We start from the raw sequence: 25,008 nt of genomic DNA on the forward strand, positions 1-25,008 counted from the left end.
AAAAATGTGTTGAATAAAAAGTCGCACAAAATCCTCCAATAGGATTTTGTGATCATAGTTAGTCACCCAAGCGTCCGTCAACAAAATTGCACTCGGGTTTAGCCGATAACAAACGTGATAAAGTGAGATTTGGTGGGTGGTAAACTTCTTAAAGTAAGATTTTCTTGAAGTTGTCACAACTTTAAGGGAGTTTTTTTTAATAAAGATGCAACTTTAGGGTCTACCGGGTAAATCTCTCATTTTTTTTTCTTGGGTAGTAATGATTTTGAGGTGCGCAGAATTCAAAAAGCGCATGTTAGCAGCCAACAAGTTAAGTCAAAAAGACATAGCAGCACGCCACGCTGAAGGAAGCACGTGCCGACACAACCCGACATGTGGAACAGATGTCGGGTATGATGGGCTCTAGTTCTGTTCATACCCATGATTACCGGTTTTGTCAGTCTCCCTGCACGCGTTCTCAGCTTTTTCTTTCTTTTGGGATCGTTCATCATATAGTAGTACGCCCGGTCATCTCCCTGCTGACGTGGATTTCGTCGACTCGTGTTTTAATCAATCAAATCTCGTATCTTTACGTTTTTCAAATTTCTCCGCAAGTTAATGACCCCACCATTTTGTTTCATAGTGGGTCCCTGTATCAGCATCACTCAGATTAAGATTAGAGAGCTTTGATTGGGTTGGTGTGGTGTGGGGCCATGGAGACAAACTAAAATAATAAGGTTTGAAACTTATGAGAGTTGTAGGTTAGAGAACTTAGCTGTTTGTAACAAGTCTTCAATTTGTGGAAATTATAAGTCTTCCCTTCTCCCCTCATTAATGCTTGGATATTAAATGATTCAAAGATTCGAATCTGACTAAAAATTAATGAAATATTTCTATTAAATTTACTTCTTATTTATTGACTGAGTTGGAGTTTTGAGTTTGATGAGAGCGCTCCTACGTGACAAGCTATGTGAAGTGGACAAAGTTTGACACACATCATCAGTCACAAATTTATTATGTTTGATACCTTAATGCATCGTAGAAAACTTGTTTGGCTTGTTAATCCTGTATGGGAGATCTTGATGGACCTTTACTTAAACATTCAACTTGATTAGTGACTTTTAATCATTAGATTTAATAAATTTTTGTTACTCAAATTTAACATCTCTATGTGATGTGTTTTTGTTGGAGTTTAAGACACAAAACAAAGCCATATTTCTAAATGGCATGCAGTCCAATGGATTTGTTTTTCAATAAACATGTACCACGTAGACATTGTTCCAATGCACACCGATTGGATTGCAAATTTTATTTTTCTATGAGAAATCTATAAGTATACATGGGTTGGAATTTTTTTATCATAAAAAACAGCAAAATTTTCTGTTGACGTGTCATTTTGAAGAATTTTCTTATGCGAGGAGCTCACATGTACAAAGCTCTTCATAATAGTTAGATTTGACACTTAGGGGAGGCCAAATGATCACAAAGGGCCTAAAGCGAGGTGGTGATACTACCGTAAGAAAAACTTGTGCAACACTAGAGGTGCTTTAGGTATAAAGATTTGCATTTCTACCGTCAATTACAATTTTTTCCTGTAAAAACCAGTTGTAGGCGAAAATTTAATAATCGATCCATCTGATATGGATCAATTGATGAGTATCTTCATGGTCACGGATGATTTATAAATATTGACTTTAGCATATAAAAAAAATATCCAAGTTCAATTACTAAGTACAATCCATGAAATTTATTCTGAGCATAAATGCTAATACGATTATACGAAGAAATAAACTTAAGTTGGGAAGATAAGCTATGTAGGAGCATCGGCTTGTAGAAAGTTCGACTCACACAACTCGCATAGGGGAGGAGGGTGGTGAATTTAAGAGCGTAAAATATACATATATTATTTGATGTACATGTGCTACGTATATATGAATGAAGAGTAGTGCTAAACCAACTCAAATAAAGATAAACAAAACAATCTATGGTACTTTGCACATTTCATGTCAGCTGAGTGTATTTGAGTATCTTTTTTAGTCAATTTAACATTATTCATAAACGAAAAATGGAGAATACAATTGAGAAATGTTGAGATAATCGAGAAAAACCTAATTGCTTGATACCTTTAGAAGACTTATACGATCTCTTGCAACCCTCTCAGTCGATCTAGTTGACTTGTTTTAGCCAGTGGCTAAGCAACCCATAAACCTTACATACCAACCATGACTGGCCTAGCTACGAAGTAGTTCATATATTTTGAAGGATAATGTTGTACTAACTTCATTGGACACTACGTTCAACATTGTCTTGAGTAAAAATCCATGGTTCTTTGCACATTGACATGTAAACACAATGTCCTAAAAAGTGAGTTTAGGACAACTCTATTTTGAATGAATAATGATGAACTTACTAAAAAAAGATAGTCATGCTGGAGTGACATTAAAATTGACATTGTGTCACACATTGTTGGCGTGGAGATGCACAAGTAACCATAGATGATTTCCACTTGAATCTCGATGAAAAGCATCTATGGTTCCCTACACACCCACGTCAACAACGTGTTAAACGCTCATCACATATCTTGCAAATCTTAGATTTGCATCAATTAATAATATTATATTGGATTGATTGATTGTCTTTCCATATCCATGACTATTTAGAATCTATATAAATCCATTGGGATATGCAATCAAAATCCTATATAATATTCCTAATTGATGCTAATATAAGATTTGCAAGATATGTGATGAGATACACATTGTATCTCGTGCACATTATTATAATGCATACATCTTATCTCTATCAAATGTCAATTTTAATGTTATTCCAGCATTTTTCAAAAAGATTATCAAATGTCAATTTTAATGTTATTCCAGCATTTTTCAAAAAGATACTCAAATATACTCAATGGACGTGGAGTGTGCATAGAATCATAGATTTTTTTTCTTCTGTATCTCGAGGAAAATAATAAATAGTTATGTGAATATGTCACAGTAGTTGAGTATGTATTTTTTTTAGTCAATTTATCACAATCATGGTTTTAAATCTCATTCGAGATCGAGACAAATAGACAAGTCAAATGTATCGAACGAGATCTAAAACCTCAGCTCATTTTTTCTAATTGTTGAACGAGACAACTCAAACGTATCGAAAAAGAGATCTAGGATGACTCGGTCTCGTTCATGGACGACATGTCAAAACGAGTTTGAAAACCATGATTATGACTCATTTTTTAATTGCCCATAACATTGACTCATATGAGATTACTAGAGTTATATTTTGAAGAAAATCTTGACCCACCAATTTTAAGATTTTTCCAATAAAAGAAATGATTTAAATAGTTATAATTTATATAAAATAAAACTTTAGGATTTAATATATCAAACTCCAACTTATCATATGAAGTGTAACAATTTAGATGCATTACCAAGCTTTTGATCAAGTGATTATAGAAAATATCCAACAACGCAACTGTGCCACCATCATCTCTTTTACTTCTTTGTCTCAAAGTCAATCATCACCACACCACCACTGCCATAATCTCTCTCAACTACCTCCATTTCTGCCACCATCATTCAGATTATGAACTTGTCGTCACTTTGACTACATTTAAAGAACGAAAACATTACTAGGAGAGAGTGAAAGGAGATATATAAATAAATAAATAAATATTTAGTAATTAAAGAGATTTGTCTTTTAGTGGAGCAGTACTAAGGTCACTATAGCTAACAACACTTCACTGCAAACACGCAGGGAGCATTGCTTCCAAGCTGATTCGCACTGTTGTCTTATCTTCGTCTCCATTAAAGTTCAGATCTAAGAAATCAAAACTGACAAAAATACTAAAAATTACCTTTTAAAGAATAAAATCTTCTAATTCTCATTCTCAGTCTTCAACCACATCTGGAAATCTGTCTAAAAAGCAGCATCAGAAGAACAAATTCTGAAAAATATGAGCATTTTCAGGTTGATTTCACGATTCCTGCAAACTATGAAAACAGCCCAAAATAGAAGAAAATCTGAAAGAAATGAGAGAATTTCTTTTGAAGGTACTTCAATCCAGGAATCAAGATTCCTACAAACTATAAATATTTGATACATATTTTTCCTTTTTTTTTTTTGGTTGTTGTGTTGTCCGTTAATGGACGAAAACCTAAACCCTAACCCTAACAAATCCACACCAGACAATGTTACACACCAATACACACATCACACAAATTAAGCAAGAATAACGAGCATGAACGCACGCACGAAGAAATTTTTTCAAATTTCAAGTTGTTGAGGACTTGAAGTTGTTGTTCTACGATCTAAGATCCTTCTACGTTTGGATCGATCGCTGGAACTCGATGGATCGATTAGATTATTCAAAGCTTCACGTAAGAATTCAATTGATTCGTTGCAGTTATCTTCTGCAGTAACAAGAAGAACGTTTCGGATTCTCCCTCCCAACGTCGCCATTTCAGCTCTCAAAGTCTTCAAACCTAGAGATTTTAACGTCTCGATCAGATCAGGGAATAGATCTGATCGATCTTCACAGCATAAAGAAGCTTTAAGAATCGATCTCCCATCGACAGAGAATACTTTGATCTCGTCAGTTTCAGAGGGGAATAGTTCGGTCTCGGAGACATCCATGATCTGTTGCTTTAGTTCTTTAACGTGTTGGATCACTTTCGCTAACAGTGAGGCTTTGTCTGTCTGAAAAAAGAGAACCAAAAAACACAAAAACAAAACGCATCAGAAGAAATTCTCTAGTTTTCGATCTAAAAACCCTAAAAAGCTCAGCTACTTTACCAAACCAGAATCCTGAAAAGGTTTCTATTCGTCTTAAAAAGCTTCAAAACATATCCATGGAATCCGAAATTTCAAAATCTCTAATTCTAAAAAGAGGAAACCAAAGTCCCTTGTTGTAGTTGTTAGTGTTTCTAGTTCTGCTAAAACCCTAATCTTAGAAGAGGGGAAACAAACATAATTTTTGAAGAAAATCGTTAGAAACCCTATCAATAATCTAGATTTCATCAATTTCAAATCCACAAAAATTCAAAAATTCAAAAAATAAAAATAAATCCTGTCTTCTTCATCCAACTAACAACCCAAACAAAAACCCTAAATTTAAAAACCAAAAGCTAACCCTAGAATCAAAAGCTCTTCCTTTTGTCCGAGAGAGAGAGAGAGAGTACTTTAGAATTGCAGGGAAGAAGACCTCGAAGCCTATTAAGATGAGAATTGATTCTCTCTCTTCTTCGTTTCTCAGCTTCTCTGTGATTCTTGGAAGCAGCAAGAGCTCGTGCTTGTGGCATATCTGTAATATCAGACATCTCAAAGGGGTAAAATGAGGAAGCAGAAAAGCTTTGGACACCTGCAAAATCATAATTCGAAGGAATACCGTACGATCCCATGTCCGTTCCAGTCTGCCCGGCCAAAAACCGGTACAGTTCTGAACTTCCAGGCAAGTTTTCGGGCTGCATTTGTGCTGGATGACGACTGAGGTGAGTGAGTTTTTTTTATATTTTTATTTTTATTTTTTAGGGTTTTTGTGTGCTTTTGAGGCTGTCTTTCACTCGTTACTGGTTTGGATATAATCCCGTAAAGGTACCGCAATTTTCTCTTTAATTTAATATTCAACGATAAATTGCAATAAGTGCTGATTTTCGAACTACAAATTCAACACTCGGATGATGCGGCAAGAGCATGACACCATATTTCTTTTTCTTCGGGATACTCAATGTTACATCTTTTATGAGAGATGTGCGATTGAGCATCCTTCCGTGTCCATGGCAGGTCAGCCGAGTATTCACCGAGTTAATACTTTCTTGTTCGGAAATCGTTATTCAATTGAAATAGTTTGACATGCTCGATTCCCCCCGCAAACAGGAAAAGATTTGACTATGCACGTGGCGTACTCAAAATACTCTCCCGATGTGACATATGCTAAACCAATGAAACATAGATCTTTGTTTTTCGGGATACACAACTGCACATATTTATGGAGATGTATATATGTGTATCTTGAGCAAAAAAATCTATGGTTATAACACATCCCACGCCATGCTTCCCCTTTGACGCATGCCCCCCCCCCCTCACAGAATCGTAGATCATTTGCATCGGAATACACATGAAAAAGATTTATCGTTATGTATATCTCGTAGCAAAAGATCTATTGTTCTGTGATGGAGGCATGTGTCAAAGGGGCATAAAAAAAAAGACTAATGATTTATGAACTCAACCTGACAGTCAAACTTAAAACTCACCGATGTGTCATGGGCAAATAATCATAGATTCTTTCACTTGGGATACCAACTGCAGATGGCAAGTCGGTTGTGTATCTTGAGGGACAGAACCTACGATTCTTTGCCCATACCACGTCAATGAATTTTTGAGTTTCTCTATCAAGTTGAATTCAAAAATAAACACTCATAAAAAAATCATTAGTCTAAGGAAAATGCTAAAGTAATATTAAAATTGACATCCTTTCACACATTGCTAATGTGGATGTGTGTACAGAATCACAAATGTTTTTTTATCGAGATACGAATGAGAAGCATCTATGGTTATGTGCATACCAATGTGTAAAACTATATCAATTTCAATGTCACTCCAGTACGATCCTTAAAATAATTATAATTTTTCATAAAATAAGGAAGGTTAGAGGATGTTTAATCGTAAAATCATGTTTTATTTATATAATATATATTTAAATTCTAAAAAAGTTTAATTATTTTAAGTAAAATCTACAAAACCCTGATCGACTCAACAAAGATTTTCAAAATATTGACTGAGACATCTCATTTATCTCGTGAGAAGATGTGAAGTTTGAGACGCCATGTAGATTCGTATCATTGCTGAACGATACCAAGATGACTCGAGCGAGCCATCTCGATCTCGAACAAGATTTCAAACCATATCTAAAACATGCTCCTTTATCCCCTGTGTTTTGAGAGGATTGGCATGCACCTTGACGTCTTCTATGAGATACTAATACAAATGACTTAAATGCCTTCATCTAACAAAAAAAAAACTCCATTTATCTTTAACCTCTGGGTAAATTTACACTACCATCTTAAGATTCTATCTCATTCAACCTTCAAACCTTAAAAACAAGATAGATTTGTTGGAGAAGAGAAATTGATATTTAGAAAGAAATCCAAGGATTTCTCTAAGGGTGTGTTTGGATTGAGAGAAGTGGAGAGAAGAGAAACTCAATTTCTCTCCGCCATGTTTGAATTGACAAGACAGAACTTGGGACAACTTTGAAAATTTAAAATATCTTAAAAGAGATCTAGGGGCAAAGTTGGTATTATAAAATATTTTAAAAGGGTTTCTCTCCATTTCTCTTCTCTTTTCTCCACTTTTGGAGAGAAACAAAACCCACCTTTTTTTTTCTCCTGTCCCTACTTAACAATCCAAACAGGAGAAATGGAGAGAAACTCATTTATTTTCTCTTTTCTTCTCTTCTCTTCTCTCCATTTCTCTCAATCCAAAGACATTGAAGCTGAGATTTAATCCTTAAAAATGCTTTACTATAAGGATTAGTAGTTTGGTGATTGTAGCTTGTATAGATTCTTAAGGTAATATAAGTTTTTTCTTTTTTTTTTACCATTGCCTTCAATTTTTAGAACTTAAGAACGATATAACATTTTTAGAGAAAAGCAGTAGTTTTCTACGATGGATTGAATAAGTCAAAAATAGTTTATACTTGAGTTTGAAAATGTCTGATTCTCAAGAGAAAATATAGTAGATTTTTTTTTGGGGTGCTATAGGTTGAAGATGGGGAATTTAGGTCACTTATTTTAGTATCTTAGAGAAATCCTGGTCAAGGGGACATGTCTAAAATTTTAAAACACAAGGGGGTATCTTTAATATTGATCAAAATTGGGAGTGCATGTCTAGATCATCCTACTTGGCGATCATTTATATTTTATCACATTGAGGACCAAAATTACACGTGGCAGCTGAAAAGAGGATGATCGGCAACCAAGAGGTCAAGATAGGTAAAAAGGAAAGAAAATACTAACCTCAAACTGTCAAACATCGTTTGAGGCTCACCATCAGACAATAGCCGAGATGAGAGAATATTCGAAGGGATTCCCGAGCGATTGGATCCTAGAGAATCTGTACTTCTTCTCATTTCCAGTTTCCACTGTAAGTTTGATAGATATCCTCAACGGTCGTTTTGGTTAGAAAAGTCCGAAAGGGAAAGTGTTATAAGTAAAAGTTGGCGTGTTAATAGATTCATGTCGGTATATTATTGTGTGGTGGATTTAGAATCTGCCATGAATTAAGTAGTGAATTGGTAGCGTTTGGGCAGGTTTTAGGCCCACGTCCGGTCCAATTGTTCCTTTTTTTACTCTGACGAAAGTTTGTTTTTGTTAAAATTACTGGACATTAAAATTGAGCTTGGACCTAACCCATGGGCCTATAAGTACTTCCCAAACTCTTGTTATAAAAGACAAGATTGAAAGCCCATTGGGCCAGCCTGACCCATTAGCAAAATTACCTGTATTCTCCATCACGTTGTTTGGGGCCGATTTCTCAAATAAAGGAGTGATATCATGTTTTCTGAATAAAATCTTTAGTGGTGGGTTCTAAATATTAATGAAAATATAAAGTAGGATCCCTTGGTTTAAAATTTTGTAAATATTTTCTTATTGTTATTTCATTTTTTTTTCCCATTTAATGTACCACTATTTCATATTTATTTTGAGTCAGGATCCAGAACGGTGTCTAAATGGCAAGTTTTGGCTAGTGTTTGTGGAGACTTTTTTGGGTTTCTACTCCTAAGATGAGAATTGTCTTCTGATAAGATATTTGATCTTGATCGTACGATCTTTGTCTTGATCCTGGAAAGATGGGATTGACTTTCGTCTCTCTTGAAAGGTAGAAGGAAGAAGGATGTGACCCCGGTGTGGTGCCTACTAATGATCCGAAGATCAATTTAATAAAACAATGATGATCAAAGAGAAAATGAAGCATGGAAATGAAAAAGATAATGAACAGTCAAATTGCAAATAGGGTTTTGTCCTTTTAGAGTCAATAAAATGATTTTTTTGAACCCTCCTTTTGCCTTTGAGGGTGATTTCTATAGTTAGGGTCCTCAAGAAAAGTGTCACAACATTACTGTTCCAAGTGTGCTACCACGTGGGATTTGAACTAGATGGTGGTTGTTGATCTCTCTAGAGGATTATGCCCACACCTCATTAATACTCTCTCAAATTTGATTAGTAGTATCTCAACGCAATTAATGCTGACACGTTTTCATTGTTTGAGGTGATATCACACTTAGTTCTATTTTGATAAATACTTGTGGATATTGTATTTAATGAGAGGATTTGGTGCATGAGAGAGCTTTAATCACATTAAATTCTTTATCGTATTACAATTAAGATTTTGAGTTCGAGCTTATGAATTTACCGATCTGCTAGGTTTTATCGAATTGAGGTGATTTATGGATCTAAGTCCGATTTTGGCATCTTAATTGGATTATTTGAGTGTGAGAGAACCTTCACACCATTCATTGGGTTCACCACTAATGCTCGGTTAATACCGTTCTGCCAGCTGATTGGGGGCGAGATTTTGTTCTCACTATTGATCGTTGTCAACCCTAACCAGGTTCTAGGCTTTGCCTTGGTAAATAGTTACTTCAGTTTGGGCCCGCTCAATGCTACACCGCTGTGTTTTCAAACTGATGAAATGCCCCTTGACCTAATTCTTCTCTGAGATACTAATGTAAATGACCCAAATTCCCTGAGTCTCTTAACAAACAAACATAAAAAGACCCCTCCATTTATCTTTAACAGAATATTTTTAAGCTTTTTGGGCTATGATCTCAAGATTTAGATAATAGCCAAGAAATAATAAGGTGTGACAATTAATCATAATGATCTCATGGATGCAAAAAGATCCAACTGTGGTGATCTCAGCTCGATTCGTCAATAAAAGTGGCCCACTTATGCATCAATCTAGGCCGTCCTGACTGATCAACTCCCTAATCCAATATCTCGATTTTAAAGCAGATATCTATGATCTATAGATTTAGATAGTGGTCAATCGATCATGAGGTGGGGCCATCTAATTGAAAATCATACTGATCTGATGCATGCCAAAAGATCTTACTGTTGTGATCTCAACAAAAAAATAATAAAAGACGGTTGTTCAAGTAGCAAGACTCATCAGGCGTTGCTGGACCGTTGAGGCACCATCGCGTTATCCTTCCACTGTTGAGAGCGGGAAGTGTACGCTGCTCTGTGAAACCAGCCTGACGCGGTCTCCTCCGCTTTAAGAACCAATTAACTCACGCCTTCGCTCGAATCAATTGGATCAACTCACAACTTGGAACGGGCGAGACAGAGATCACCTCCATCAGTCCATACCATTCAGAGTCAAACTATTGTTCAACCACCTTAATGTCCCCACTCGGGTTACAAGCAAACGTTACTTAGCTCGACGAACAATCTCGCTTAATGTGAACTTTATAAAAATTTAAGAAGTTTGGCTTTTTGCCGATGTGGGACTAATGAACTCCTTGTTTGATACTTGAAACTTGGGAGTAGAAAAACCTTGAAGCACAAGAGAAGTTTCGCTGTGTTAATGGACTTCATACCTTGATGCTCAAATAATATGTGTAGATCAGCTAATTGAGTGGCCCACAGACCTAATAAAATGGATCCCAAATCTCTGATCCCCCGAAGCAGACCAAATCATAAGATTGAATGATTTTTTATGATTTCAACTGGATTTCATGGTGGCTGTGTATTACTCTAGATATTTCATCAATTTTTCTCCTTGACCAGTCCTGTTTAATGGTTCTTCGTTTTAGGGCTGTCAATGGATTGGGTTCGGATTGGATTCAGAACTCATCTTATTAGTAATAGATTTGGCCTTAATGGATCGGGGTTTTATTGGATCTCAATATTAAGATCCAATGACAATCGGATCGGGTCTGGATTGGAGCAAACCTGATTTGATGTGCAAAATCTAATTAAATTTTATATCTAAACAAATATGCAAAATATAATTTCTTACATTTTATCAGATCAAACCCTTATTGGACCACAACATGGTTCATCTAGATCTAATACAATAATATAAGATCCGATCCTTATTGGTAGGGTTGTCAATGGATCGGGGTTTTTCAGATCTTAATATAAAGATCTAAATTTGATCCATTAACAATCGATCAGACCTAACCTGATTTTATATACAAAATCTAGATAAACTTTAAATATCTCAACATATATATATATATATATATATATATATATATATATATATATATATATATATATATATATATATATATATATATACATAATATAATTTTTATACTTTCTAACATATTATCAGATCAAAACATGGTTGATCCAGATCCTATCCAATAAAATATCAAATCAAAACCTTATCGAATTGGATTCTTATCAAAATCGATAACATCGATTCAGATCCAAAGTTATCTAATCGGATTCCAGATCTGATCTGATCCATTGACAACCCTACTTGGTTCTCATTTATTTCTTCCTCTCTTCTTATTCTTAGGTGCTGTTTGTTAAATGAAAAAAATAAGTGTCGAATAGTATTAAGCACTGAATTTAAGTGCTGAAAAAGTTGTTTGTTTAGATGCTGAATCGTGTTTGTTACACATTGCTGAAGTTGGTAAATTGTCTTTGTTACCCTTACAATCATATTATACATTGTTTGCATGTTTCAAATGCCTATTTCTTATCAAACATAATAAAATATATTATTTCTTATAAAATTAAAATACAATTCATTTTTAAATAATAAATAATACTCAAATCTTCAATTTATAAATAATAATTTCTATTTATAAAGGCTCACAAATTTTAAATTAAAAATAATAATGTCATACAAGTCACCAAAATTTAAAATCAACATTAAAAGAACTTAATTTTGGATGAATAATTTTCAATGGAAATAAAGGACATGTTATTATAAAAGTACCCTATGAATTAATAAGGGCAACCCACACTATGGCCAATTTTTTTGGTTTTATATAGGTTAAAGTTTTTGGAATGAGTAAATTTTTAGTGAGGATGGTCCATATGGTCTAGAGATCATCCTCACCAAAAATCAGTCCATTTTGAAACTTCTAACTTGTCAAAAATACTTAAAAAATAAAAAAATGGACGATTTATAGTTCTTGAACTTGTTTTGATAGGGTTAAAAGTTTCAGGATGTGCTGATTTTTGGTGAGGATGATCTCCTCATTGTAGAGATCATTCTCATCAAAAATCAACTTATTCCAAAACCTTTAACCCATATAAGACAAAATAATTTAGCCATGGTGTGGGTTTATTAATTTGTGGGGTACTTATATATACTAATAAGGAGATCATCCTCACCAAAAATCAACTCATTCTAAGACTTTTAACTCATATAAGACAAAATAATTTAGCCATGGTGTGGGTTTATTAATTTGTGGGGTACTTATATACTTATCCATGTGATATAAGAAGTAATATCCTTTTTAAGAATAAGGGCATACTATTTTTTCAGCATCAAAATAGTGCTAAATTTTTTTCACTTATTTTCAGCAATAAACGCTGAAAATATAGAGTAAACAAACGCGTTATTTTAACAAAAAGTGCGGAATTTAATTTTTTTCAGCAATAAACACTAAAAAATAACGTAAACAAACACTGCCTTAGTCTTATTTCTCCTCCTCCATTGGGTGAAGGGTGATTGAATAATAATTAGCGTGACATCACAAGGAAATGAAAAATAATAATAATGATTTTATGACACCCCTGTATGCCCTTATCATAGAACCACAAACCATTTGCCTCATCATACACATAATCATAAATTTTTTCTTGTGTATCCCGAGGCAAATGACCTACGATATTGTGATGAGGGCGTATGTCAGAGGGGGGCGTGATATTATCATGACTCAAGGAGAAAACATAGGAGAATTTTGAGAAGGGACCCGTATTCACATAAGGTGTAATACAGAGGATGCAGGTTGTAGGTCATGCTAGAAATATACAAATGTGATTCTATTAAATAGAAGCAAAATAATAAATAGGGGGAATGACTTCGAAGGACTCTTTATTGAGAATATCTATTGAATAGTCCCCTAATAAAGAATGAAAACAAATTAAGTCTTAGTAAAATATTAGTCTATTAAGGATCTTTTGAAGATTTTTTAAGAAAATACTTGAAATACCCTTTTAACAATTTTTGCAAAGTGTTTGATCTAAAAATATAGGGAGTCAAATAAAAAACTTAACCAATCTATTTAGTTATTAATATTTCTGTGAAAAATAAAAAATTATTTATTAAAATTTATTCGTAAATTTAATATAATTTTATTTAACTCATTTGTGTCGACTTGCTAATTTTTTAGTTGAATCAATTTGATAACATTCAAGAAGAGTTTTAAAATTATATTTTAATTATTTAAAATTTAAAATTATTTATATATTTTCATAAATCTAATATATGTTGACCAAATCAATTTGATGATAATCATACTCATCATCATCATTTATGTGGTTTAAAGATTACTAATTTTTTAAGAGAAACAATTTTTTTTAATTGATCTTATATGAGATGACCATAGCTAAGGAGCATCTCATTAATTATAATACATAGGAGTAGCTCAAAATATTATCAAATAAACATGTTTTTTAAAACTTCAAAAATCATTAAAATGGTAATTATAATATTTTCGCTTCAAAAATCATTTTTATACTAATATTTGATAAATAGAATAATAAAGAGTCCATATTTTTTTAGAAGGGACTTTTTGATACGTATCTTCAAAAAGTAGGTTTTTACTGTCATTGTCCCCAAAAAATATTATATGTTTACTGACTAAAATGTTAGTGGTATCTACATATTAATGAAATATAAAGTAGGACCTTGTGGTTTTAAGTTTTGTAAATATTTTTCATATTGTTATTTGTTGGTATTTAATGTACCACTATATCATATTTATTTTATTTTATTTTTTAAATTTTAATATAGGAACAAGTAGGGTAATTGAATTTCTATTTAATGTTCTCTATTCTCTAAAGAAAAGAGAGGAAAAGAAAGTCTAATCCCTGTTCTTTGCATCTATGATTTTAAGCACACCTCCATGTCAGTTCAGTGTTAAACATAGTGTCCTGTGCGGTCATTCAAGTATTGTTGAACACTATACCTATTGGGTCATTCTATTGTGATCCAATATGCTAGTCCTAATGATTGATAGTGACAACGTCAAACATGTATCTATTATCAAGTGGGGGCAATTAACAACTTGACGACCAAATGTTCAACACATGCCTTGAGGTCTTCACTCGCAAACAAAAAAGTTTCTCAATTATTCTTTTTATTTAATTATGTTTCGTAAAGAAATTGAATTTTGTATGTCTTATAATAATGTCTAAAATTCGGCGATATATTGAATGTGACTTATCTAGTTGAGTAATGACCATATATCTAGTTTTATTACGAGATCATGATCTATAAATATGGAATTTATGTTAATAGTAAACAAATTGGACAATCTTCTTGTTGTTTAATTTCTACTAATTTCATTTAATTTATAATAGAAAAAAACGACACCCACTGACATAGTAATATGCACAACCAGTAATTTTCCTCGAGATACACAAGGAAAAAATCAATGGTTCCGTGCACATTACCAAGTCAATGAGTGTCTTAGGTTGTTGTTTTTTGGAGTCATTTTTCTAGATAATAGTATACACTAAGCTTGTTAATCGAGTGAAGGATTTTAATGTTGACTTGAGTCCATTGACTCGAGAAAAAAGACACACAATGTGATGGATAATACTCTCTCACCCCAAGAATACGAGTAGATTTGTTAATGGGCCAATCGGCTTTAAACCTGGTCCTTATAGCCTGAGTTTGTGATGAAATGGATAGGCCGGGCAATAATTTCAAGGTCCAGAAAAGAAATGGACTAGACTATGGGCTTAAATTTTAACTAAAAAACAAACTTCGGCCACAGTAAAATCTAAGGAACCAACCCTTCAACCTACCATTGGACTCGGATTCAAATTTATGGGAAAATTACTTAATGCACCCTGTGGGGGTAGGGTGTACATTCGGGGACCCAGAACCAAACCCGTATCGCATTTTTGGGTTTAGTTGGAGTACATACCACATCCCTATTTCGGGTTTCAGTTTATCACAAATAAGCAAGTTGCTTCAGCAAGGACAGCTTTTCAGACACTTTCGATGTGAGAGAGATGGGCTACACTTAAGACCTGCACCGTAGATCCAAATGCAAGCCCAAGTCCAATCATCTAAAAATGGGCTTAATCAATTTATCCAGAAGTGATATGGGACCAAGCCTTGGGCAGGAGGGAACCAGGCCTCAGTCCAGTTCGGCCCATTGATATCCATTAGTTGGTATTCTACCTCAATTTCCAGTGTATAGAAATCAACATGGAAGCTCTCAAGAGACAAACTGATAAAATAAGAGTAATGATTTCCTGACTCCCCCACGTGGCATATTCAAAATACACAACTTGCACATGTTTATGGGGATGTGCACATGTGTATCCCGAGGCATAAAACTATGGTTCTAGCACATACCACCCCAAGAGAGTATTTGAGTACGCCACGTGAGGGAGTTCATTATCACGACTCATAAAATAAAGTAAAGAATAATGATTTTCTAACTAGAAAGTCTTCACTCGGTCAATACTTGGCTGATGTGGCACATACTTGGAATCATATCATTTTCCTTGGGATACACAGCTGCACATCGCCATAAAAGGTGTGCAGTTGTGTATCCTGAGAAAAAGATCTATGATTCAATGTTCATCTCACGTCAATCGAGTATTGACCAACTGAAGACTTTCTAATTAGAAAATCAGCACTCTAAAAAAAATAGTTAAAACATTAGATGGCTAAAAATCAAGGAAGGAATCTCCAAAAAAAATCACTCTGAAGGCATCTTCGATGGATATGTTACAGGTGTCACACACCTAAGTATTTTTTTTTTCTCACTTGTTAGTCATTTTTAACAAGTGAAGTTTATTCAATAATTTAACCCACTCCAATGGACATGTTAGTTTACCCATGTTAATCATCTTTTTCTAATTTTTTTTTTTTTAATTTTGGCACACTTAGCACAAATATTAATGGGTTGTTGAAGTGAAAATATTAATTATATTTTGATGTCTGATATTAAGACACACTTGTTAACGCGTCTACTGTGAATGTTCTGAAGAGATTTATTTATTTATTATTATTTATTTAAAATCGTAAGAGACTTAGACTTGAGAATGGTTCACATCTCCATGAGATATTCAATTTTTTTTTTTAACTATTAGTTTACATGTAAAATATAAAAGACATGTTCTCAAGGTTAGCTGCTGGAGCTGCACCAAAAGCAAAGGTCTTTAATGACGGGTGCATTTAATGACGGCTTTAATTGCTCTTTAGGTCTTGTCGGCCCTAGGGTTTTGGGATATATGGCTTTGTGAGTTGTCGAGTCTATGGTTGCTTATGGGAATTTTCTTAGCTCCCATGTGTTTTAAGTAGTAGTCTCGTGTAGTAGTCTTGTTGTAAGGTTTAGGGCTTAATATGGGTTGGATTTGGGATTCGACCTGAGATCCACAACCCATATTTAAATCCGAATTTTTTTTTATCAACATCCAACTCTGAATGAGATCCTACAAATTAGAATCATAGCGGAACCAATTTGCTTTTACTTAATCTAGATCCAGATCCGACTCAATTGAATTCATTGATTCAGGTCAGGTCAAATAATTTCAATCAGTTCAACAGTTTTTTCTTTTATATTTCTTTCTAATTATTATATTATATTATATTTTATCATTATAATTCTTTTATTTTATAAGAATTCATATTATATTAAAATAATAAAAAAGATGTATTTTGAAAAAATATAATTTACAAAGCATATATCATTCAAATCTAGATGGATATAGGGATGAATCTGTATCTGACTTGAATCAAAGGACACCAACCTGTACTCAACCCCTTTTGTTTTTTTTTTTTTTTTTTTTGGATCTACTACAAGGTTCCAAACCCACTAAATTCATATTTCGGATCACTTGGACTTTGTATAAAATTCCACCCATTTTATGCTCTAGTTCATAGGATCTTTGGGCCTTAGGGTTTGAGAGCCACCCTTGGTGCTATTGATACAAAAAAGTTAGTTTTTCTCTTTTCACATTGGTAACACACGATGCTTTTACAACCCTTTTGTAGAATCTTAAACTTTGATAACTTTATTTTTTAGTGTCTTAGATAACTCTTTTCCCATACCTCTCTTTTCGAGGATGAAATTAAAGAAGTGTGTTGGCTCTAATACCAAATGGTATGAGTATAACTAATATATCAAAAGCACTTAGATGTTAATTAGTGAAAAAAAAATGTTAAGCCCTTATCTCTTTGGGATCATAGTAGTTTGTGTAACTGAATGTTACATGTGTTTATGATTGTGGTTTGAGTTTAAAAGAATTTTAGGATCTTTTCCATCGAGTGAAAGAGGTTCAAAATTTGAAAATCTAATTTAAAAGGTAAAATTGAACACTGAAGCGTTTCTTACATACAATGAGCTTAATTTCTTGATCACAATTTTGATGGTATAATGTCAAAGAGTTTTAAAAAAAAAAAACACACACATCCTTTTGTATCGATCACTTTGGAAGTTTGTATCTCTTTCTTGACAACCAACGATCAACTTGTTTGAGTACAATCAAAACAAGTTGACCAAGGGCATCTTGAAAGTCAAAACATGACAAGTCACCTCAGAAGCGCACGTGGTGGCTTGGAACTCTGATTCCTTTTCTATGTGAGACTATCTTTTAAAAGTCTATAAAAATACTTTGAACTTAACATAAAATCCAATTAACCTAAAATATAAAAATAATAATTTTTTTTTCTAATTAAACCTAATAGATCATTTTATATTATTTACTAGAAAATAATGCATTTTTCATGTTGACTTCTCTAAGGATTATTTTAGATATTGTGGGTTCCATGCTTTTCCTTGGTAGGGTTGTGGGTTCAACATTGTTGTTCTATGTGGATGCAATTTGTGTGACCAAACTTTGCGGTCAAAAAATTACTGTAACAATTACAGCAGAAACTTTTTGCAGAGAAAAAATTTAGAAAGCAAAACTTTGCAAATTACTCAGATTTGCAGGAAAGAAAGTAATCAGCTTTAACATTGAAAACAACAACCAACAAACCAAACATCATAAACCCAAAGCAATAAAACCCCAACAAACATCAACAACAGTAATAATGGTCACCATTAATGGCAATAATAAGTTCATGAAAATTATCAGAAAATTTTCTAGTTAAATTAAACAAAAATAATTCCTCAAACAGATCTCATCAAACTTTCATATACATTTGCAAGATTGATTGATTGATTGATTGAATATGAAACAAAATCTTGTCAACAATCCAGCCAGACCTCAAGCATCAAATCTAAATAAGAAAGTAAAAAAAAAAAAAGTCTCATAACTTTGAAAGTAAGAAAGATGTGTGTCTCTACTTATCTATTGTGTAGAGGATTTGGACCTGTATGGATTTTTCTCTTGTCAACACCATAAACCTCATCACCTTTTTCATCTCCATTCCCTTCAAAACCTCCATTAGAATCAACAGAGCTCATATTAAAACCAAACCCACCACTCAACTTGTCAAATTTGTTTGACCCATTTGTAGAACATGAAGTCTCCAACTGCAACATCATCAAAAGAAGAAGAAACAAGCAAGCAATCTCCTTTCTTACACCCATTTCTCTCCTCCTTATAGCCCAAATCATGGATTGATAACTTTACTCAAAACCCAAAAAAAGATTGAAGAAAGAAAGAAAGGATCACAAAGACCTTTTTGTTTATAAAAGATGAAAGAGAGGAATGAAGTTTAAGAAGGAATCCAAGAGAGAAGAAGCAAAAGATTATTATTATATCCACGTTTCATTTTGTTTTGTGGTGGATGGAAGCCTTGAAATCTGAAATGGGATTTGGTCAATGAGAGATGAGAGTCAAATTACATAGGGTTTGCTGCATTATTTCAAATAAAATTTGGTTTAGGGGCTGTTGTTGGAAACTTCTTTGGATCCTGATTTCAGAACTCTATTTTGACTTGGGAAAACACCTATAAAGTTGAGAGGGAGACGGAGAGGGAGAGAGAGAGAGATGTTTACTTACTAAATTTGAAGAAGTGTTTCTCTAACTTTATCAGCCTGGGTCAAATGAGATCAAGCTTTTCTCTTGACACAGTACACATGACATCCTCATTTTTTAAGAGAATTGATATTGCCACACCAACCTTTTCTAATGCCACACCAACTGTATGCAACTCTTTCATTATTTATAAGACTAATGCTGGAGTGACGTATTTTGGGTGACAAAAATGACATCACACATAGCCGTAGAAGTATTCCTCGAGATACAAGTGAAATGCATCTGCGTTTATGTGCACACCACCACGTAAAATTGTCATTTTTGTCACCCAAAAAATGTTACCCCAACACAACTCTATCTATAAAGGAATTGTGGTGGTACTAGTAAAAGTTGGTGTGGCAATAGTAACTCTTTTCTTTCGAAGTATATCAAAAAGTCATATATATATATATATATATATATATATATATATATATAGGATTAGGATCCGTATACACATAAAGCTACTCATAAAGCTACAACGTGTTTTGTCTTATATGGGCAAAAATATTTGGAATGGGCTGATTTTTTGCGAGGATGATCTCTATGGTGAGGAGATCATCCTTGCCAAAAATCAGCCCATTATGAAACTTCTAGCCTCATGATTACAAGTTGAAAAATTTTAGACCGTCCAATTTTTGTAAATCACTTTTGATGGGGTTAGAAGTTTTGGAATGGAATGATTTTTTGCAATGATGATCCCCTCACCATAGAGATCATCCTCACAAAAAATAGCTCATTCCGAACCTTTTTAACCATATAAGACAAAAATGTTGTAGCTTTATGAGTAGCTTTATGTGTCTACGGAACCCCACCATATATATATATATATATATATAGGGTCCCGTTCAGCACCCTAAGTTTTACCACACACTTTGACAAACGCATTTTGTCCTACATGGGTTAGAAGTTTCGGAATGGGCTGATTTTTGGTGAGGATGATCTCTATGGTGAGGAGATCATCCTCACCAAAAACCAGTACATTCCAAAACTTCTAACCCCATCAAAAATGATTTACAAAAAATGGACGGTCCACGATTTTTCAACTTGTAAACATGGGGCTAAACATTTTGGAATGGGCTGATTTTTGGCGAGGATGATCTTCTAATCATAGAGATCATCCTCACCAAAAATCAGCCCATTCCAAAACTTCTAACCCATGTAGGACAAAAAACGTTTGTCAAAGTGTGTGGTAAAACTTAGGGTGCTGAACATTTCCCATATATATATATAGGTCCCGTTCAACACCCTATGCTTTACCCTACACTTTACCCTACGTGTTTTGCTTACATGGGTTAGAAGTTTTGGAATATGCTGATTTTTGGTGAGGATGATCTCTATGGTGAAGAGATCGTCCTCACCAAAAATCAGCCCATTCCAAACTTCTAACCCCATCAAAAATGGTTTACAAAAAATGGACGGTCCACGATTTTTCAACTTGTAAACATGGGGCTAGAAATTTCGGAATGAGCTGATTTTTGGTGAGGAAGATTTTCTAATTGTAGAGATCATCCTTACCAAAAATCAGTCCATTCCAAAACTTCTAACCCATGTAGGACAAAACATGTTGGGCAAATTGTTGGGTAAATGGTTGGGTGTTGAACATTTCCCATATATATATACAGGGTCTCCTTCAGCACCAAACAACCATTTTTGTCCTACATGGGTTAGAAGTTTTGGAATGGGCTGATTTTTGGTGAGGATGATCTCCTCACCGTAGAGATCATCCTCACCAAAAATCAGCCCATTCCAAAATTTCTAGTCCCATGTTTACAAGTTGAAAAATTGTGAACCGTCCATTTTTTGTAAACCATTTTTTATGGGGTTAGAAATTTTGGAATGGGCTGATTTTTGGTGATGATGATCTCCTCACCGTAGAGATCATCCTCACCAAAAATCAGCTCATTCCAAAACTTTTAACTCATTTTTTGAAAAATGTTTTGCCAAAATGTTTGCCAAAATATTTGGTGCTAAACATTTCCCATATATATATATATGGTCCCGTTCAATGGCTAACTTTTTGGCAAAACATTTTTCAAAACATGAGTTAGAAGTTTTGGAATGGGCTGATTTTTGGTGAGGATGATCTCTACGGTGAGGAGATCATCCTCACAAAAAATCAGCCCACTCCAAAACTTCTAACCCCATCAAAATAGTTTACAAAAAATGGACGGTCCACGATTTTTCAACTTGTAAACATGGGTTAGAAGTTTTGGAATGGGCTGATTTTTAGTGAGAATGATCTCCTCACCGTAGAGATCATCCTCACCAAAAATCAGCCCATTCCAAAACTTCTAACTCATGTTTTGAAAAATGTTTTGCCAAAAAGTTAGCCATTGAACGCTACCCTCTATATATATATATATATATGGGTCACGTTCCTAAGACTCATATTGAGACTCACATTGCGACACACCGTTTTGTCTTATATGGGCAAAAATGTTTGGAATAAGCTGATTTTTTGTGAGGATGATCTCTGTGATGAGGGGATCATCCTGGCAAAAAATCATCCCATTCCAAAACTTCTAACCCCATCAAAATTGATTTACAAAAATTGGACGGTCTATAATTTTTCAACAAAAATTGGACGGTCTAGAAGTTTCATAATGAGCTGATTTTTGGCAAGGATGATCTCCTCACCATAGAGATCATCCTCACAAAAAATCAGCCCATTCCAAATATTTTTACCCATATAAGACAAAACGGTGTGTCGCAATGTGAGTCCCAATATGAGTCTTAGGAACGCTGTTCTATATATATATATATATATATATATAATCTGACTACCCTCATGTGGCAAATTCAATCAACTACCTGACGTGACAACTTTAGGAATCGTAAAGCTACACTCCTCAAGATACATAACTGCACTTCCCCATAAAAAAAAAGTATATCTCAAGGGAACCATGTTTCCCGAGGAGCACAAATCTACAATTCCCGAATTTGTCACGTCAGGTAATCAATTGAATATGCTACATAGGCTAGCTAGATCATCTCGACTCTATATCCATTTGGGTATTTCTTTATTTTTCTGAGAATGAGTATCTTTACTAACAATATTAAATTAAATTGAACTTTATATAAATTTTTTTTTAGTTAAATCATACAAATAAAATGAGTTTTTTCAAAAATGGTACCAATTCAGCTGAATTTACCTTTACGGCTTTACCCCCATTGTCTTCAGCCTACAATAAATCCCAAACCCCAAATGTAGTTTGGCTTTTTTCTAATTTTTATTTTATTTTAATTATGATATTTTATACAGCTAGACAAAATAAAAATAGCAAAATTACAAATATGACCAACTGACCATACAACAGGAACCTATTTTGGTAAAAATAAATAAATATACCAAAACGGTGATACATGATTTTTTCCCGAGTCAACTCGTGGTTGTCAAGTTGACTCGAGCTATTGGACATCTGAGTCCGAGTTTTAAAAATGATAAATGTCAGAAAATGTTTATACCTACCTGCATATACAACAGTTTTTTAGTAGACGACCATTTTTTAGAGTAAAAAAAAAACATGTTATTTAAAAAATTTAAATTGAAATTGAAATACGTTTATACAAAAATATCTTATTAACAATTAACACAATCTGCCGTATAGGGCTGGTAATGGGTCGGATGATATCCGTTTATCAAACTTATCCTACCCGAGTTATTCGGGTGTAGGTACAAATTTTTTATCTAATTAAAAATCCGGGTAGATTTATCTGAATATTTTAGGGTCGGATATGAATACATGTCATATCCAACCCGAATATCCATTTATCCAAATTTAATATGCTAAATTCAAAACAAGGAATATGTATAATAAAAAATTAAGATTTTTTCCATCATCTTTATAATGAGGTATATACATCCGACTTCGATATCCGTTTGAAATTTGGATACAAGTTGGATACGGATATCCTTTTAAAAAGTAGATAAATAGTTGGATATGGATATTCATAACATAAATGGGTAAAAAATTGGATATAGATAATTGGATCCAGAATTGGATAAGGATATGGAAATAGCTTCATCTGACCCACACCCAACCCATTGCCAGCCCTTTTGCCGTATTGGTATCATCGATGAGTTGACCCATTAGAAACCCTTTTGGTTTGGGTCAATTTATGGTTTACCTCGACCCATGTAATCAGAGCCACTGCCACGCTACCTCTATGGGTGGTTTAATAAATTCACTAAATTAACTTACAAGTTATAAGTGAAAATAAATTAAAACTTTTAGAAACTTTCAAAAAAAAATTCATACTTTTTGCCAGCTTGGAAATTTGAATACACGCACTAAGGCAATCCATCATCAGCAATTCTAATCAGGCAGTCATTGAAGGGCACGTGTCTATTTGCAGAGGTGGATTCCACAAGCCATCAAGATTCATTAGCATAAAACACACAATCTAAGGGTACCAACACTATTGAAGGTCTGTTTGTTTGCCTGTTAAGAAAATTAATTTTCTAGGAAAATAATTTTGGCTCATACCGATTTTTATATTTGTTGATAAATCATTTACCTTTATCCCACAAGACCGATCTGATGGGGAAGGCACAACTATAAATATAAGAGGATCACGAGTCGAACTAGGGCATAATAAATGAAACGTGATACCTGAGGGTAGAAGCGGATAACACATCACTTACCACTCCCCCTCACTCATAAGGGTGGAAAATTATTTCGAGGAGACTCAAACCCATAACTTAAATGAACCTAACACTCTGATACCAAGTTAACAATCCATTTACCTTAAAAGACCGATTTAATGGGGAAGATACAATTATGAATATAAGAGGATCACGAGTTGAATTGGGGCACGATATGTAAGCACGTGACACACGAAAGTAGAGATGGATAACACAACACTCAACAATTCTTACCCATGGTAAATTTCTTGGGGCTACTGTCGAGGTTCGGTTGACCCTCAACTGTGTAGGACTTTTTGAGGGGGTGGTGCGTGTGACCATGAGATTTTAAAATATAGAAAACATTTGTTGATATTTATAAATTTAATACAGTTTTATTTTACTCAACCAAATCAACCTATGAGATGTTGGTTTGATAGGCATATGAGTCAAGTCGAGTCTTAAAACTATTTGGATTAAATTTGGGGATAGGGGTAAGCTTTGGGAAGGAAATTGAATTCTAGGGGGAAAAAAAAAGTAATATTTGCCAACAAATCACATTTTCCAAGGAAAACATTTTTCATGAGCAATCATCCAAACCCTTATAAAACAGGACAAATTGGACATTTTTAAGTTTCTTAAGGGAAAATTACAAATAATTAATCTAAAAATCAAATCAGTAGGAAATTTGAGGAGGACAATGGGCAGGTGGGAGGGGAGTGTCTTTCTTTTTGGACATGATAGTGTCTCTGGTCACTCTATGAAGACCAATCCATCTCTGTCATCAAAAAGTAAAAGAAGAAAATTAGGCATGATTTGCATAATTAAAGTCTCATTAATTTGGAGGGATAATGGTACCAATGCATCATACGAGACAATCCAACGGCAACAATTGATTTGATCATTTGATCATGACCATCGAATCTATCAAATTTTCTTTTAGTTCACTATAACAAGAATTCAATTAGGCTGATCATGAACTCAAGACATTTATTTGTTGGAACCCATCGTGTGGTCGGTTTTGTGCCATGTGTATAGTTAAAGATCACATATGCCATCGATCAAGACCATTTAGCCATGGCCAACTCCAATACTTCAATTTTTTATGTAATGGTACACATCATATTTTGAGACTATTGACCAAATGATTTTTTTGTTAATCATTTACAAGCCAATGCTCCCACTAACGTGTTTTTGGTCAAAAAGTTGATCCAACTGGAT

At 33.9% G+C, this 25,008-nt stretch overlaps 1 protein-coding gene and 1 non-coding gene across 3 annotated transcripts; both read right to left on the reverse strand.

Moving 5' to 3' along the window:
* Positions 1 to 3,308: 3,308 nt before the first annotated feature.
* LOC147397011 (basic helix-loop-helix (bHLH) DNA-binding superfamily protein) lies at positions 3,309 to 5,595 on the reverse strand. 2 transcript variants are annotated; one of them, XM_086452976.1, is made up of 4 exons: positions 5,363 to 5,595; positions 5,157 to 5,278; positions 3,833 to 4,674; positions 3,309 to 3,582 (listed from the first exon to the last, which is right to left on the reverse strand). In XM_086452976.1, the coding sequence occupies exons 1-3, from the start codon at positions 5,442 to 5,444 to the stop codon at positions 4,243 to 4,245; spliced, it is 636 nt and encodes a 211-aa protein (XP_086309102.1). In that variant the 5' UTR covers positions 5,445 to 5,595; the 3' UTR covers positions 3,309 to 3,582; positions 3,833 to 4,242. The 2 variants fall into 2 exon arrangements, with proteins under 2 accessions (XP_086309102.1, XP_086309101.1); XM_086452975.1 differs by having other exon boundaries at positions 5,157 to 5,592.
* A 4,521-nt stretch (positions 5,596 to 10,116) lies between these two features.
* LOC147397012 (signal recognition particle RNA) lies at positions 10,117 to 10,421 on the reverse strand. Its single transcript, XR_015181233.1, has one exon.
* Between the last annotated feature and the right edge of the window lie 14,587 nt (positions 10,422 to 25,008).

The sequence above is a fragment of the Akebia trifoliata genome, chromosome 8, assembly GCF_017979445.1.
Source record: "Akebia trifoliata isolate Shusen 1 chromosome 8, ASM1797944v1, whole genome shotgun sequence".
Taxonomy (NCBI): domain Eukaryota; kingdom Viridiplantae; phylum Streptophyta; class Magnoliopsida; order Ranunculales; family Lardizabalaceae; genus Akebia; species Akebia trifoliata.

What these genes read in the sequence shown, in the direction of transcription:
- LOC147397011 (XM_086452975.1), bottom strand. Translation starts at nt 5,444, where the DNA reads ATGCAGCCCGAAAACTTGCCTGGAAGTTCAGAACTGTACCGGTTTTTG. An exon ending in TTCTTCCCTGCAATTCTAAA is followed by an intron (nt 4,675 to 5,156) that starts GTACTCTCTCTC and finishes CTCTTTTTTCAG; the next exon opens with ACAGACAAAGCCTCACTGTT.